The 15,182-nt window shown below is 49.8% G+C and overlaps 1 protein-coding gene across 3 annotated transcripts in view; it reads left to right on the top strand.

The window, feature by feature from the left end:
- Window positions 1-2,135: 2,135 nt before the first annotated feature.
- LOC144277806 (adhesion G protein-coupled receptor E3-like) overlaps window positions 2,136-15,182 on the top strand; it is a 24,799-nt gene continuing 11,752 nt past the window's right edge. For 2 of the 3 annotated variants that reach the window (XM_077838803.1, XM_077838805.1), the window contains exons 1-7: window positions 2,136-2,179; window positions 4,067-4,144; window positions 9,517-10,746; window positions 12,624-12,700; window positions 13,038-13,127; window positions 13,661-13,841; window positions 14,820-14,936. In XM_077838803.1, coding sequence (XP_077694929.1) covers window positions 2,149-2,179; window positions 4,067-4,144; window positions 9,517-10,746; window positions 12,624-12,700; window positions 13,038-13,127; window positions 13,661-13,841; window positions 14,820-14,936 — 1,804 coding nt within the window. In that variant the 5' untranslated portion in view covers window positions 2,136-2,148. Of the gene's footprint in view, window positions 2,180-2,779; window positions 2,901-4,066; window positions 4,145-9,516; window positions 10,747-12,623; window positions 12,701-13,037; window positions 13,128-13,660; window positions 13,842-14,819; window positions 14,937-15,182 lie in introns of those variants that run through there. The other variant, XM_077838804.1, reaches the window with a different exon arrangement.

The following is a 15,182-nucleotide window of genomic DNA, read 5'->3' as shown; positions in this document are numbered from 1 at the left end:
TGCATTGGATACCACACAGTCATATTATAAGGATGAACATGGGGGTGCAGGCTGTTCACCCGAGGTACAGAACGTCACTCCTCCCCCATTAACTTACTGCAAGAGGGTTAGTCACTGACGAGCTCAAAGGTAGTTTGTGTTATAGTTCTCTTGGCACCCAGCCATCAAGGCCATCAGGCGGTGTACCTCAGTTTCCTCATTCACACACAGCAAACCAGGTTTTTTATGGTTTCTCTGCTGTGATAAGCTTTAAACCTGTTTACAGGTATTAATTGAAAAGTAGCATTATCATAAGGTTTAACATCCATGTCAAAATTCTTATCCCAAAACTTAACATTCATATCAAAATTTTTATCTCAGATGTACGTTTACCAGTATCTTTATGATATCATGCCCTCTTTTCAGAAAGTGTACTGTAAGTCTAGTTTGTTCATTACCCATGCTGTCCTTTGACTCTCTCCCATGTAATCAGTCACTGGCTTTTCTTTCCCTCCAGCATTCCCCTCTGTGTGGGCTCTTAATTTAATCATGTTTCTGGAATTTTGGTGCCTCAGAGTCTGGCAAGATAGGTGTTCAGGGGGATCCTGCACATTGGCTGGCCCTTTGGGGAGTGGTCTCCCAACACCAGGACTGCACCTAGGTAGAAAATCCAGCTCACTTTTTGGGGTTACCCGGTGTTTCCTCCTCCCAGCACTGAGTCCTTCCCTGCCCCCTAGTGGGCTGTGATCGGGGCTCTCTGGGCGAGGTGTGTTTACCCTTCGATCAGATTCACCTTCTCCCAGCAGCCTTCCTGTAACTGCTCCCTGTTTCTTACCAGCCTGGGGGAAAACACCCCCTTCTCTGTCAGTTTGGTCATTTGTATTCTGGCAAACTACCCCCTGGCAATTTCCTGGTCCCAACTTCTCTGTTATCACAGGCATTGGAGCTGCATCTTGATTTAAAGAGACAAGGTTACTTTCCAAAAACTTATCAGAAATAGCATCCTGAAGAACAGGGACCTGGATTGGGGTACCCTCCGCCACCCCTTTCTCTGTCCCTGAGAAGTCAGCTGTGTGACTGCTCCCCTCCAGGAGGCTCCTTGTCAAAACCTGGGTCACAGACTGAGTGCCTGGGTGCATAGATCCTGACCCAGCCACCCTCCTAGTGTCCCGGGCATCCTGCACTGAGTGACTAGTGAGAAGACATTCCTGTACCCCCATTGTTCCTTCCCCAGTTCCCTCCTCTGGGCCCTCTCCTAAGACATATTCTACTGTGGGTCATCAGCAGGGATTGTACCTAGAACCTTCTGCACTGAAAGCATGAGCCTTGTACCCTTTTAGCTAAGGGATATGCAGCGTAAGGACTGTCTGATTCCCTGTTGGCCTGTGAGGGCACTGTGATGAAGCGGGACTGTTCTTAATGTTTCCTCTGAATATTGTGGGGGTGCCTCAGTTTCCCCTATGCAGTTCTTAAGTATCTAGGTGGTGGGATAAGGGTGTATGATCGTTGCAGAGCCCTGGAGGGCAGGGGTGTGCAGGGGTCTGGACACAGAGAATGGCCAACACCCTGTTTCATGGCAACTGGTGGCCTGGGCCCTTCCCCCCTGCAAGGTGAGAGCTAAAGGGTTGGAGACAAAGAGATCAAGTGACCTTCTGGCCCGGGAAAGGGACAAAGCCCAGAGGAGGAGGGGCTGGAGAGAGTTTCAGTTTGGGGCTGGCTGGGGATATGGAGTGAAGTGCAGACATGGTTGTCTGGCTCACTGCCCCCCAAAATGGACCCAGCTGAGGGGTCCTGTTCTCTGCACCTACAAGCTCTGTTTAGACCATGCTCCAGTCGTCTAAGAAACCTTCTGTTTTACTGGCTGGCTGAGAGTCATGTCTGACTGCGGAGTTGACCCTCTGGCTTCCCCAGGAGCCCCGCCCGGGTGGACTCGCTGTGGGAAGCGCACGGAGGGGCAGAGGTCAGACCCAGGAAGGTGGCAGTTGTGTGAGCTGTGTGTCCTGAAGACAGTCTGCTCACAGAAAGGAGACTTCCCCAGAGTCCAGAGATAAGGGGACTAAAGAGGAAGTTGCTGTGAGCGAGTTTGTGTCAGTTCTGCTTGTGGGTTTGTTTCGGGTTAATAAGGAAGGTGCCAGGGTCAGAATCCCAGAGCTTGTCTTCTGAGCAGCCATGGCACGCCGAGGCTTCGCGTTTCCTCCAAGTAAGTAGAACCGAGTTAGTGATGACAGAGCCGTGGTGTATGGGAGAGTGTGGCAGGCAAGCCGCTATCCACTGAATAGCTGGGAGTAGCCAGCTGGCAACTTATTGGAGATGCCAGGGAGGGGAAGTTAGAAGGGTTCTGTCCTGAAGTACTTCGGAGGTTCCCTGGCCTATCAGGGTACATCTACACAGCCTGTGGCAGGGACCCTCCAAGCCCACCTTGACAGACTCAGGCTTTTGCTACCATGATAAAAAGAGTGGTGTAGTCAGCACTTTTAAGTTGTGGTTTGGACCAGCTGAGGCCCATTCCTTTCCCCAGACTTCAGAGCCTGACCTCCAGTCCAAGCCACCCGCAACTTAGAAGCTCTGTGTACTCAGCTACTTTTAGCACAGGAGCCCGAGCCCGAGTCTGTCGAGCTGGGTTCTGAGCCCTGCTGCTGCAGTCTGCTGCGCGGTGTAGATGTACATTCTGTTACCAGCTGGGCTTCACAGGTGGACAGAGCAGCTGCAGCACCAACTCTTGGCTAAACAGATTAGCAAGATACATGCTCTCCTGCAAACTTATGGTGCATCTTGCCCCTCTCTAGGGCGTGTGTTTGTTTCCTTGCTGAGCATTGGACATGCTGACCCATGAGGAACAGATGGGAGAAGGTTATATCTGACAGAACCCAAATGACAAGGGCAAAGGGGGAAAGCCCTGTGTGGTGATTGTGTGAATTTTGGTAATGATTTATGATTCCTGTGCATGCTTCAGTTTCCCTCCGGCCTTTGCATTTCTGTGCATTGAGCGTAAAGGGATATGATGTGGTATTTGACTCAACAGTCTGGCTGGAGACCAGAGTCATTAACAAACTAAGTAAAGAAAATTTACACCTGTGAATGGAGGGTCTGGAAAAGTCAGCGGAAACCCCAGTGGCCAGGACATTCACTCCTTGTGACCAACAGCTGAGAGGAAGGAGATTTCCTGGAGGCTTGCAGGGCAGCAAACCAAATGCACTGAGCGGGAGAACAAAGGGGAAAGATGACAGTGGGCTGGATTTAGAGCTGAGCTCTCAGAGACACAGGAAACACACCTGGAACTAAAGGAACAGAGACGGTGAGAGAGCGCCAAGATGGTTTGTTCCTACAGCAGCCTGGCTCATGGGAGCCCTGGCATTGGTCAGCATGGACCATGTCTTAACCTGTGCCTCTCTATGCTAAAGTCAGGAGTGTTGGATTCTGTAGGCCAGGTGGCTAATACATTCTTAGCTTGTTTTGAAAAGGCTGCCTGACATTACTGAAAATACTCACTGAGAGCATTGTTCCCTGAAGGAGTAAAGAACAAACCTCGCACTGGAGTCTGGCTCTGCTGGACTTACTACTGGGAGCCATGGAAAATGATGGGGAATGCTGGCACCCAAAGGCCTAGTTTTGGAGGCCACGGGTCTGCCCCTGTGGAACTGTGTAGGTCCTTGGGGCCCAGCACACTACAGGGATCTCTCCAAAGGGACTGGTTACAGGCTGTGGCATAGACCAGACCCCATGACTCCATGACACCCTGCCTCAGGCCATTGAGAAGCTACTCAGACTCCAGCTTCCCAGCTGCCTCCTACAGGGCATCAGAGGATGAGACTAGAATGGAAAAATCCAGTGTCTACCTTCCATTCTCCCCACATCAATGAGGTCCAATGCCCTGATCCTATTTCTGATCTCCTAAGTCCCAGGATAAATCCAGGATAATGCCAATAAAAGTAAATCAATGGAGTCATTCCAAACTGACACCAGTGTAACTGAGATTAGGGTCAGACTCATACAAAGGTGCTTAGACTCCTTTAATTAGTAATGTCTCCCTGTGTTGTTTATTGCCATATCTTAGATTTTAAACAAATTTTGTTCATCTTCTCTCAAGCGTTTTTTCTCCTTGGACTGTTCTGGTTTCTACCACCAGCAAGCGCCCAGACGACAAACAGAATTGGTAAATTCTCAGGTTAGTGAAACATAATGCCTTGTGTAACGTTTCTGTGCCCATAATAAGTGAGTATCATATAGAGTGTCTGCCATGAAGCTGGTATTGGCTTGGCAGCTCTCAGCAGCATTCTCTGGACTCTAATGTGGGGGTTCACTGCATCTGGGTCATTAGGCGCAGCAGAATGCCCAGAGGGGTGAGTCCACCTCAGGTTCTAAACAGACCCTGAAGGGAAAACCCAGAATTTTGAGAACAGGATGATTGGGTGTCAGGGATAATTCCTCCTTCTCTGTGCTCGTTTATTCATTCACTCCCTCTTTCTCCCTCTGTCACTCCTTAGGGTATTCTAGTTTTAGTCTGCTCACACTCTGTCCCATGGTGGACAAGAACCTCTTTCTGCTGCCATGTCCCACTGAGAGGTCTTTTAATCGTGTCACTAGGCCACACTGAAAAGCCAGAGGTGGGCCCAGAAAGCGGTAGCTGGTGACTTCCTATACTGGACTGCAGTTCCTGGAAGTCTGTCAGAAAGGAGCGAGGGAGAATGAAGTAGCAGTAACTCTGGATCTGTCGTTTTGGCAGCTTCCTCTTTAAGGAGCTGTGAGTATTACAGAATTGCAAATGAAAATTGAGATCCTGATCAATTTCATGTAGAAACTAGAAGCGCGGGGAAATTCTTATTGCCAAGAAGGCCAGTGGCACATTGGGCTGTATTAGTGGGAGCAGTGCCAGCAGATTGAGAGAAGTGATTATTCCCCTCTATTCAGCACTGTTGAGGCCACACAGAATATCAGGGTTGGAAGGGACCTCAGGAGGTCATCTAGTCCAACCTCCTGCTCAAAGCAGGACCAATCCCCAACTAAATAATCCCAGCCAGGGCTTTGTCAAGCCTGACCTTAAAAATATCTAAGGAAGGAGATTCCACCACCTCCCTCGGCAACGCATTCCAGTGTTTCACCACCCCCCTAGTGAAAAAGTTTTTCTTAATATCCAACCTAAACCTCCCCCACTGCAACTTGAGACCGTTACTCCTTGTTCTGTCATCAGCTACCACTGAGAACAGTCTCGATCCATCCTCTTTGGAACCCCCTTTCAGGTAGTTGAAAGCAGCTATCAAATCCCCTCTCATTCTTCTCTTCCGCAGACTAAACAATCCCAGTTCCCTCAGCATCTCCTCATAAGTCATGTGTTCCAGTCCCCTAATCATTTTTGTTGCCCTCTGCTGGACGTTTTCCAATTTTTCCACATCCTTCTTGTAGTGTGGGGCCCAAAACTGGACATAGTACTCCAGATGAGGCCTCACCAATGTCGAATAGAGGGGAACCATCACCAGCTCCCTAATCATCTTTGTTGCCCTCCGCTGGACTCTTCCCAATTTTTCGACATCCTTCTTGTAGTGTGGGGTCCAAACTGGACACAGTACTCCAGATGAGGTCTCACCAATGCCGAATTAAGGGGAACGATCACGTTCCTTGATCTGCTGGCAATGTTCCTACTTATACAGCCCAAAATGCCATTAGCCGTCTTGGCAACAAGGGCACACTGTTGATTCCTATAAAGCTTCTCATCCACCGTAACCCCTCGGTCCTTTTCTGCAGAATTGCTGCCTAGCCGCTTGGTCCCTAGTCTGTAGCGGTGCATGGGATTCTTCCGTCCTAAGTGCAGGACTCTGCACTTGTCCTTGTTGAACCTCATCAGATTTCTTTTGGCCCAATCCTCTAATTTGTCTAGGTCCCTCTGTATCCTATCCCTGTTCTCCAGCATATCTACCACTCCTCACAGTTTAGTGTCATCTGCAAACTTGCTGAGGGTACAATCCACACCATCCTCCAGATCATTAATGAAGATATTGAACAAAACCAGCCCCAGGACTGACCCTTGGGGCACTCCACTTGATACCGGCTGCCAACTAGACATGGAGCCATTTATCACTACCTGTTGAGCTCGAGGATCGAGCCAGCTTTCTATCCCCCTTATAGTCCATTCATCCAGCCCATACTTCTTTAACTTGCTGGAAAGAATACTGTGCGAGATCGTGTCAAAAACTTTGCTAAAGTCAAGGAATAACATCTGGAGTATTGCAGTTTTGGTCCCCTCACTACAGAAGGGATGTGGACACATTGAAGAGAGTCCAGTGGAGGGCAATGAAAATAATTAAGGGGCTGGGGCACATGATTTACGAGGAGAGGCTGAGGGAACTGGGGTTAATTTAGTCTACAGAAGAGAAGAGTGAGGGGGGATTTGATAGCAGCCTTCAACTACTTGAAGGGGGGGTTCCAAAGAGGGTGGAGCTTGGCTGTTCTGAGTGATGGCAGATGACGGGAAAAGGAGCAATGGTCTCAAGTTGCAGTGGGGGAGGTGTACAATGGATTTTAGGAAACACTATTTCACCAGGAGGGTGGTGAAGCACTGGAATGGGTTCCCTAGGGAGGTGGTGGAATCTCCATCCTTAGAGGTTTTTAAGGCCTGGCTTGACAAGCCCTGGCTGGGATAGTTTAGTTGGTGTTGGTCATGCTTTGAGCAGGGGATTGGTCTAGCCCAATGCTTCTCAAGCTATCTGATGTGGGGGACAGGCAAATTTTTTTTCCAATGTGCGTGCAGACTGGCAGCCAATGGCTTGCAGACCAGAGCCGGTCCACGGACCACCACTTTGAGTAGCACTAGTCTAGATGACCTCCTGAGGTCTCTTCCAACCCTAATATTCTATGATTCTATGATCCTACAAACGGAGCTAAATCCTGAGAGGCATTGAGGACCGGCAGCCAGGGCCGGCCCTAGACCAAATGGTGTGCACCCCCTTCCATTTGTTAAACCTTTATATACCTTATCTTTGATTGCATTTGTAGTCCATTTCATGACTTTGATGCATGATTTGTATGCATGATTTATCCCTGTCTCATGAGGTTGATACTAGGGTTGCCAGGCATCCGGTTTTCAACTGAAATGCCCAGTCGAAAATGGGCCCCGGCGGCTCCGGACAGCACCACTCACCGGGCCATTAAAAGTCAGGTCAGTGGTGCAGTGAGGCTATGGCAGGCTCCCAGCCTGCCCTGGCTTTGCGTAGCTCCCTGAAGCAGCCAGCACGTCCGGCCCCTAGGCTCAGCGGTGATCAGAGAAGCTCCAAGTGCTGCCGCTGCTCCCAGGGCCAGCTCCGCAGCTCCCATTGGCTGGGAACTGTGGCCAATGGGAGCTGTGGAGGCAGCGCCTGTGGGCATGGGCAGTGCACACTGCACAGAGCCACCTGGCTGCTCCTCTGCCTAGGGGGCAGAACATGCCGGCCATTTCTGGGAGAAATGTGGAGCGAGGGCAGGAAGGGAGCCTGCCTTAGCCCTGCTGCATCACCAACTGGGAGCTGCCTGAGGTAATTGCTGCCCAGCCAGAGCCCCCACCCTGAACCCCCTACCCTAGGTTGGAACCTCATCCTGCACCCAAACTCCCTCCCAGACCCCACGCCCCTACCTGCACTCCAACCCCCTGCCACAGGTCAGAACCCAATTCTGCACCCTAATTCCCTCCCAGACCCTGCACCCTCACCCGCATCCCAAATCCTTGCCCCAGGTTGGAACCCCCTCCCACACCCAAACTCCATCCCAGAGTCCACACCCCCAGATGGAGCCCTCACCCCCTCCCAGAACTCAACCCTCTGCCCCAGCCTAGTGAAAGTGAGGGAGGGAGGCAGAGAGTGACCAATGGAGGGAGGGAGGCTGGAGTGAGTGGGGGGCAGCGCCTTGGGGAAGTGGTGGGGCCTTGGGGAAGGGGGCGGAGGCCAGGGTGTTTGGTTTTATGAAAAATGAATCCACATACGGAATACATGAAACATTTTACTTCAAACATTCTGTTTTCCCTTTTCCTCTGTTTTCCCTTTTGTTGCTAACAACAAAAACAGCACCCCGAGCCCAGGGCCCCCCCAAACCTGGCACCACTGATGGTTGCCTGGGTCACCTGCCCCTAAATCCAGCCCTGCCGCCAGCTCCCATTCAGGCTAAGAATGATGGGCCTCATTCTCTTCTCACGTACATCAATGTAAATCAGGAGAAATGCTCTGAAATCAATGGCAGTCATATGGTGTAAGGGACATGGGAAGGAGGCTCAGCATTTCACAATATCTCCCCTCACCGATTGTATTAAAGGGCTGAAGCTAGACAGCCAGATTCTCAGCTAGTGGAAATTTGAGAAGCTATATTACATTTGGCCTTAATTTTCTTTCAACTCAGGACAGAGAGAGAGCTCTGGGAGTGAGGATAAAATGTTTATTGGGAGATACAATGTTTCTGGATCTCTCTATAAAGAGCCAAGTGGGATGTCAGCTGGGGGGTGATGGGCAGAATCCTCATCTGTTGTAAATCAGCAAAGGTCTGTTGTAGTCAGTGGTGCTACACTGATTTACACTGTCTGAAGATCTGGCCCTATATAACTAAAAGGGAAGTAAAGGAAACTGATTAAATGAAACTTTTATTGAACTTTTTAAATTGTAATTTTATTAATCTGTTTCTTATGTGTGTTTAATGAAAGGTTCTCTCTCTCTCTCTCTCTTTCTGTATATATATATTTAACGGTGGTGGTCACAACAGGAGACGGTGCCAGCGATAACTTGACACAAGACCCAAACCACACTTATAGGTTTAATGTTGTGACAGTACAAAAGGGTTTTATTATCACCTGAGCCAAATAGGCCCAAGGCACCTACCCTTCTCAACACAACAGACTATGGTTCTATAGTTTTTAACGCTTAGAGCACAAGAGACTGAGATTAGGAAACCTGGGTTCTATTCTTAGTTCTACTGCTGATTTGTGGGGTTACTTTGAGCAAGCTCCTAATCCTCTCTGTGCCTTAGTTTTCCGCTCAGTGCAATGGGGACAGTAATATTGACCCATCTCCTGGTGGGACTGAGAATTATTGAATGTCTGTCTGTAAAGTGTTTGGAGCTTAGACAGGAGGTGCTAGGGAAGGGGAAACAATTATTCTTAGAGCTGAGTCCAAATCATTAAGTGTGCATCTGGATCTGACATTGTTCTGTGTTTCCATGAGTGTTTGGATCCAGGATTCTGGTTCTCAACAATTATAGAGATCAGGGACATTCATGGAGTTCTGATCCAGATTGGAACATTCCCCGAAGTCATGTTTGGTTCCAAAGTCTTTGTCGGGTTCTAAGCTGCCTAAGTTGTCCTTGTTCATTATTTAAAATAATGTGTACTATTAATAAAAATTATTTTCATTTAGATTAAAAATATAATGGGAAAAATTTCTAGCTGCATTAAGATTTTCAAGCTCCGTTTCTTTTTACTGGGTCTTAATTTTTGACCTGAACAAAGTTGATCCAGTCCCTTTTACTCTATCCACCTCTTGACAGTGTCTCTCTCTACCTCCAATGTTTTATTGCTATTTTTCCTTGCAGGCACATGTCAGACTGAGACTCTGGGAAGAGAATTCATCACCTCCTACATGGAGGACTGTGGGAACTCGAGTCAATTTGAAGTGGAAATTACTGGCTACTTTGCCTTCACTTCAGTGTCTGTTTCCATCCCCAGTTGCAAGGGTGATGGAGCAAGGTTTGAGAATAAGATTATGGTAAATCAGGGAGACATGGTGCGGGTCAGGCTACCAGAGTCAGTGGGAATTAACGGCAGTGACGTGGTCTCCAAGGTGGTCCTAGTCAAGGCTGACAAAGATATCTCGGTAGTGTCTGTCAGCAACAAGCATGTGAGCCCTGAGATCACTGTGCTGTATCCTGTCTCCAGCTTGGGAAATGAACACTATGTAGTGACTCCCTCTACGGAATCCTTCGATAGTTACCCAGAGTTCTCTATTATAACATACCAAGAGCCCAACTACGTGGAGGTCCATGTGAAAGGCAAGTTACATTACCTAACACAGGTTCACACCACTGGCAGCAAACTGAAATTTAAGCCCTTCAGTTTCCATGTCATCCAGTTACAAGGCATAGAAGATCTGTCTGGCACCAGGATTGTCTCAGAAAAGCCAGTGGCCGTCTTGGTTGGCCAGGTGTGTTTTTGTAATAGCACAAAATGCAACCACGTCTTTGAGCAGCTCCTACCAGTCTGCAGCTGGGGAACAACATACATCATTCCTCCCTTACCCTGGCAGAAAGTAGATGACATAGTCTATATCACTGCTTCCCAGAGCACGACTGTGTTGTATCAACGAGGGGACCAGCAAGAGAATGTTACTCTAACAGGAGGCAATGTACTCCAACTTCCTGTCAAGCCCTCAATCCCACTCTACATCTCTGCTAACGTGAGCATCCAGGTGGTGTTCTACAGCCTGGGCGCAGCTATCCCTAATTCCTCGCACGCCTTCCTGATGAATGTTCCAGATGTTGCCAGTTACTGCCTGATGTATTCTCTAAATGAGCAGGAGGGCTTCAAGAACTTTGCCTTGATGGTGGCCAATAGATCAGAGACTGGCGCCATCATCTTAGACAATCAGCCTCTAAGGGATGTGGAGTGGAACCGAGTCCCTGGCACTGAGTTCGTTTGGGGCATGCATAAGCTTGAACCTGCCATGAGATCCCATGCTGTGGAACATGCCAGCTCTCCATTCGCACTCCTGAGTGTTGGCACTGCTGCCATGGACAGCTATGGGATTCCGGGTTCCTGCAGGAAGGGTGAGTAGCCTGGGTTTTAAATCTATTTTGACCACAGTTTCTGTGCATGCTGCAAAGAAAACAGTGTCACAACCAGGGAGGCAACTATGGGCCTGGTGTAAAGTCTGTTGATTTTGATGGGGCTCCATTGAGTTACACCAGCTGAGAATTTGGCCCAGCATGCCATCCTAGGCCACCACTAGCCACAGTTACTCAGGCTATGTCCTTACTACAGAAGCTACAGCATCAGGTACGGCGCTGCAGATGTGCCTCTGAAGCACTGTCGTGTAGACACTTGGTACAGCGATGGAAGGGGTTTTTCTGTCGCTGTAGTTAATCCACCCCGCTGAGAGCTGGTATCTGGGTTGACGGAAGAATTCTTTTGTCAACCTAGTGGTGTCGACACTGGGCTTTGGACGCCTTAACTTCGTCTCTCAGGGGTGTGAATTTTTCACACCGCTGAGTGACATAGCTAGATCTACCTAAGTTTTAGGCGTAGTCCAGGCCTGTGTTGCTAGCTGCACTCAACTAGTTTCCGCCCAGCTCATGCAGTTAGGCAGCTGCTCGCCAGCTGGTCTGAATTGGTTTAAGGACCATTGCACTTTTCCTCCTACACTTGGTTGTGATGCCCTCTGGGTACCCAAGGGAATTTTGTGCCTGATTCTTACTTATGCCAGTCCTGTGCTTGCACCAGGGAACAGCAATGGTGGAGGAACAGGTCGCTTTGAGCCACCTTTGTGCTTTGTGCATTCTGGGACCATGCAGGGTTGCTGTAATTTACCCTCTGCTTCCCATGGCCCCTGAGAACCAGAAAGTAGCTGTAGCATGGTATGTTCTGACCACATCCTTGATCTGCCTTGCAGATGAAGCCAAGATCATGTAAAGGCCCTTATACCCGTTCCACATTCTTAGGATCCTTTCCAGCCACTTGAACCGCCTTTTCCAGGCCAGAGCAACGTAAGGCTTTTAGTGTAACTGAGGCCTGCTCAACACCTAAAACTTCAGTCAATCATAAGGCAGCCTAAGCCTCAGGGTAGGCAACACAAGGTCAACAGAAGACTTCTTCTCTTGTCCTAGCTACCACCTCTGAGAGGCGGATTTACTACAGCAATGGAAGAACCCTTCCATCACCATCGTCATGTAGACATACCTTGATGAGACTCAGGCCTTTTAGAAGTACAAGAGCAGGGTTAGAACAGTTCTTGGGAAGGGAAACTTCTCTAGTATTGATGTAACAACTGTCATCTTGGTAATCCCCAAGGATCAAACCCAGGACCTTTTAACTCCATGACTCCATGACATGATTGAGCTAAGAGACAAACTCCCATAGCTAGGAACTGTAGCAGAACCAGACCTTTGGTGGAGCAGCCCCAGAGGACACATAAGACACACTGATCAATGAGACACACAGACAAAGCTTAAGCGAGTATTAACCAGGTGATGTGTGGACACACACCAGGCTTTTAGGGCTGAATGTATTGCTAACTGATTATAAACTCAGTTGAAAGTTGTCAGACAGGGCTAAAGGGATCAATGGAGCTAAAGGGAGAAAACACCTGCTGGGTTTCAGGAGATCATCAACTTTGTATTCTGGAAGGAAGAAAGGATGGCCTTTGTGGCTAAAATGCTAGGCTGGGACTCAGCTGATCAAGCTTCCATTTCCAGCTCCGTCATAGAGTCCTTGTGAGTTTGGTCTTAGGTGTGTCACTTTGGCCAAGATTTTCAAAATCGCCTTGTGATTTTGGTTGCCTAACCTGACACCTTAAAGGGTGAGTGCTCAGCACTTTTGAAAGTCAGGGCCCTTTTAAGATGTCTGAAATCACGAGACACTTTTGAAAACCTTAGCCCTGCAGATATTGACTTGATGTAATTGTCCGTGCCTCTCTTTGTGTTGCTAGATGTTACCTTTAAATGCCAGACTGAGACTCAACAGATAAAAGAGAAGTTGAAGATGTGCAAAGATGTCTTTCAGCAGGTACGTGTAAGGGGTTTATTTGGGCTTTGAGGGTTTTCACAAAGAGTACACAGAAAACTTTGAGCCTGAGGATTCTCTGCTTATCCAAGGTTTACCACTGACTTCAGTGGGAGCAGAATCAGTCCAACACAAAGTGCTTTTGAAAACTCAACCTTCAATACTTGTCTGTGGGCTTCAGCACACTTAGCCTTAACATGTCTTAATCTGTGGGCATAGTAGTGGGACAGCCAGCCAACCATAGGTCAAAGCGAGATCACAATGAGGAACCGTTTACCTTAATTTTGGGTGGCCTTTCCATGCTTGTAGAAATAACCCATTTCCTCTGATTGTTCTGCAGGGCAGCACCAGTGAATTTTGCTCCTTCATGAATTCAACCTTAGTGAATTTGGAGACCATGTGTGCAGAGGACAGAGCAGCATCGCTGGAGGTTAGAGGTTCTGCCCCTACGTGGGTGGGCGCTCTATGGCCAAATGCCCTGCGCATTGGTATAGCCCTCTCACTTTGGGGGAAATTGTAGCTGCTCTTCAGAAAAGGGGTGTGTGCGCATGTGCATGATCTCTAGCTGAAGTGGCAGGGGATCTGGGTTCTGTCCCCACTGCTCCTAGGAAGATCCAAATTGCTTCCGGGGGCAACACAGAGAGAACCGAGATGTCTGCTGATTGGTTGTAATGTTCTCTGGCACCTACACTGAAGGGACCAGGGATGAGGAGCGAATGACACACGGTGTTAGACGTACCCTGGCTTCAGGTTACTGTGAAGTCCTGAGCAAGCCTCAGTAGCCTCACTCGCTCAGTAAAGGGCTCCCTCTTGGAGAATGGTGCAGTCCCTCTGAGTGGGAAGGTCACTATGAACCCGTATGTCCCTAAGAAGGTCATTGTTCCCCTGGGAGTCTGAAGAATGTGGCTCATGAACCACTGAAATCCTCCATCCTTCTCAGGGTGTTTCCTTTCCCAATCCCAGGACGTTGCTCGCCCCTTTGGTTCCTTGCTGAATAGCTCCTTCCTCAGTGCTGGTGGGACTGAGAGCAAGAGGGAGGTGGCCTCCGCTGTGACCTTCCTCCTGCAGAGTGTGGAATTGGCTGCACTGACGGTTGCTTTGCGGTCTCCGGAGAATAAGACGAACGTGACAACAGAGTTTATGGGTGAGGAGGATGAGAGGCTCCCACATCGCCTTGTGGCAGCTGTGAGATGGGGGTTATACTCTCTTCAGTGCAGAACACCACTGCAGCCTCACTGCCCCTCCCTCAGGGTTTAAAACCCAGCCCTGGGCAGCAGCTGAATGAGCCACTGAGGGAGGTTAACCATTGAGAGAAACTAGCCCCAGGCCCCTCCCTCTCTGCCCAAGGCCCATCCCCTCCTCTTCCATCCCCCATCTTCCACTAGAGCCCAGAGAAACCTGCCTCGCACCCCGCGCTACCCCAGACCCGGAGCGTCAGATGGCTACTGCAGCCAGAGCACCCCCAGCCCTAGAGTGCTGGGCAGCCGGAGCATCCCCAACTCCAGCGCCGGGCAGATGGGCAGACAGCGTGACGTGGCATGGCCCCAGCCCCAGCGCCCCCAGCTCTGGGCCTTGTGAGCACCTGCCTGCCCCAGCCTGCCTGCCCCAGCCTCTCAGCCATGGAAGAGTCGGAAGGGAACTGGAAGCAGGCAGGAGGGAGCCTGGGGGCAAAGCATGGGCGGGGCCATGCCAGGCTGTTTAGGGAGGCACAGCCTTCCCCGGCCTATGCTACCCACCACCCATAAACCCAGCCCTGGGGCTTTGCAGCAATGGCAGCTGCCTGAGAGGAGTTTAAAAGCAATGCCAATCTCCTGTCGCCACAGGCAGCTGCCATTAGTTCCTCCTTTCACTCCCTGCCGCAGCAATACCCCTTCTTGCTGCTTCCCCTGCTAAAGCGCAGAGGTGAGGCAGCAGGGAGAAGTTGCCTTCTGCCTCTTGGCACAGTGGCATCTTCATGGGGACGCAGGCATGATGGATCACAGAAGGTCAGCCAGAGGGGCTCAGGGAAACGCAGAGAGATGGAGGTGAGGAGGAAGGGGGAGGGGTGGTGGGACTCAGAGATAGTGGAGCTCCAAACCTGCCTTGCCCTTGCAGCAAGAAGTGTTGCCATTTCTCTCTCCAGCTATTGAGACGCTCCTCGTCCGAGATGCAAGTTGCCGTGATGAGGTCTTCAGGCTGAGAGGTCAGGAGGAGACAATGGACATTCACTGCAATGCCGTCACCAGAGCAGCCACAGAAGGTACCATCGTGGTGCTTCCCAGGCACTCACCCTTTTAGACACCAAACCCTGGCCCTAGTTCTCCCCTTCCTCTCGCCCCACGCTGGCTTGCTTGCCTTTGTTATCCTGACACTAGTGTGGACCTTGTTGGCTGAGCCAGTGTTTCTCAGGCCGTTGAGCTCTGCAGAGCCCTTCATTCCTGGCTGTCCCTCAGCATGAAAACCAACCCATGTGGGGCAGGGAGGAGAGAGAAGCTTTGATGAGCAT

The sequence above is a fragment of the Eretmochelys imbricata genome, chromosome 20, assembly GCF_965152235.1.
Source record: "Eretmochelys imbricata isolate rEreImb1 chromosome 20, rEreImb1.hap1, whole genome shotgun sequence".
In the NCBI taxonomy this organism is placed as follows: domain Eukaryota; kingdom Metazoa; phylum Chordata; order Testudines; family Cheloniidae; genus Eretmochelys; species Eretmochelys imbricata.
This window is presented reverse-complemented; position numbering and strand designations above follow the sequence as displayed.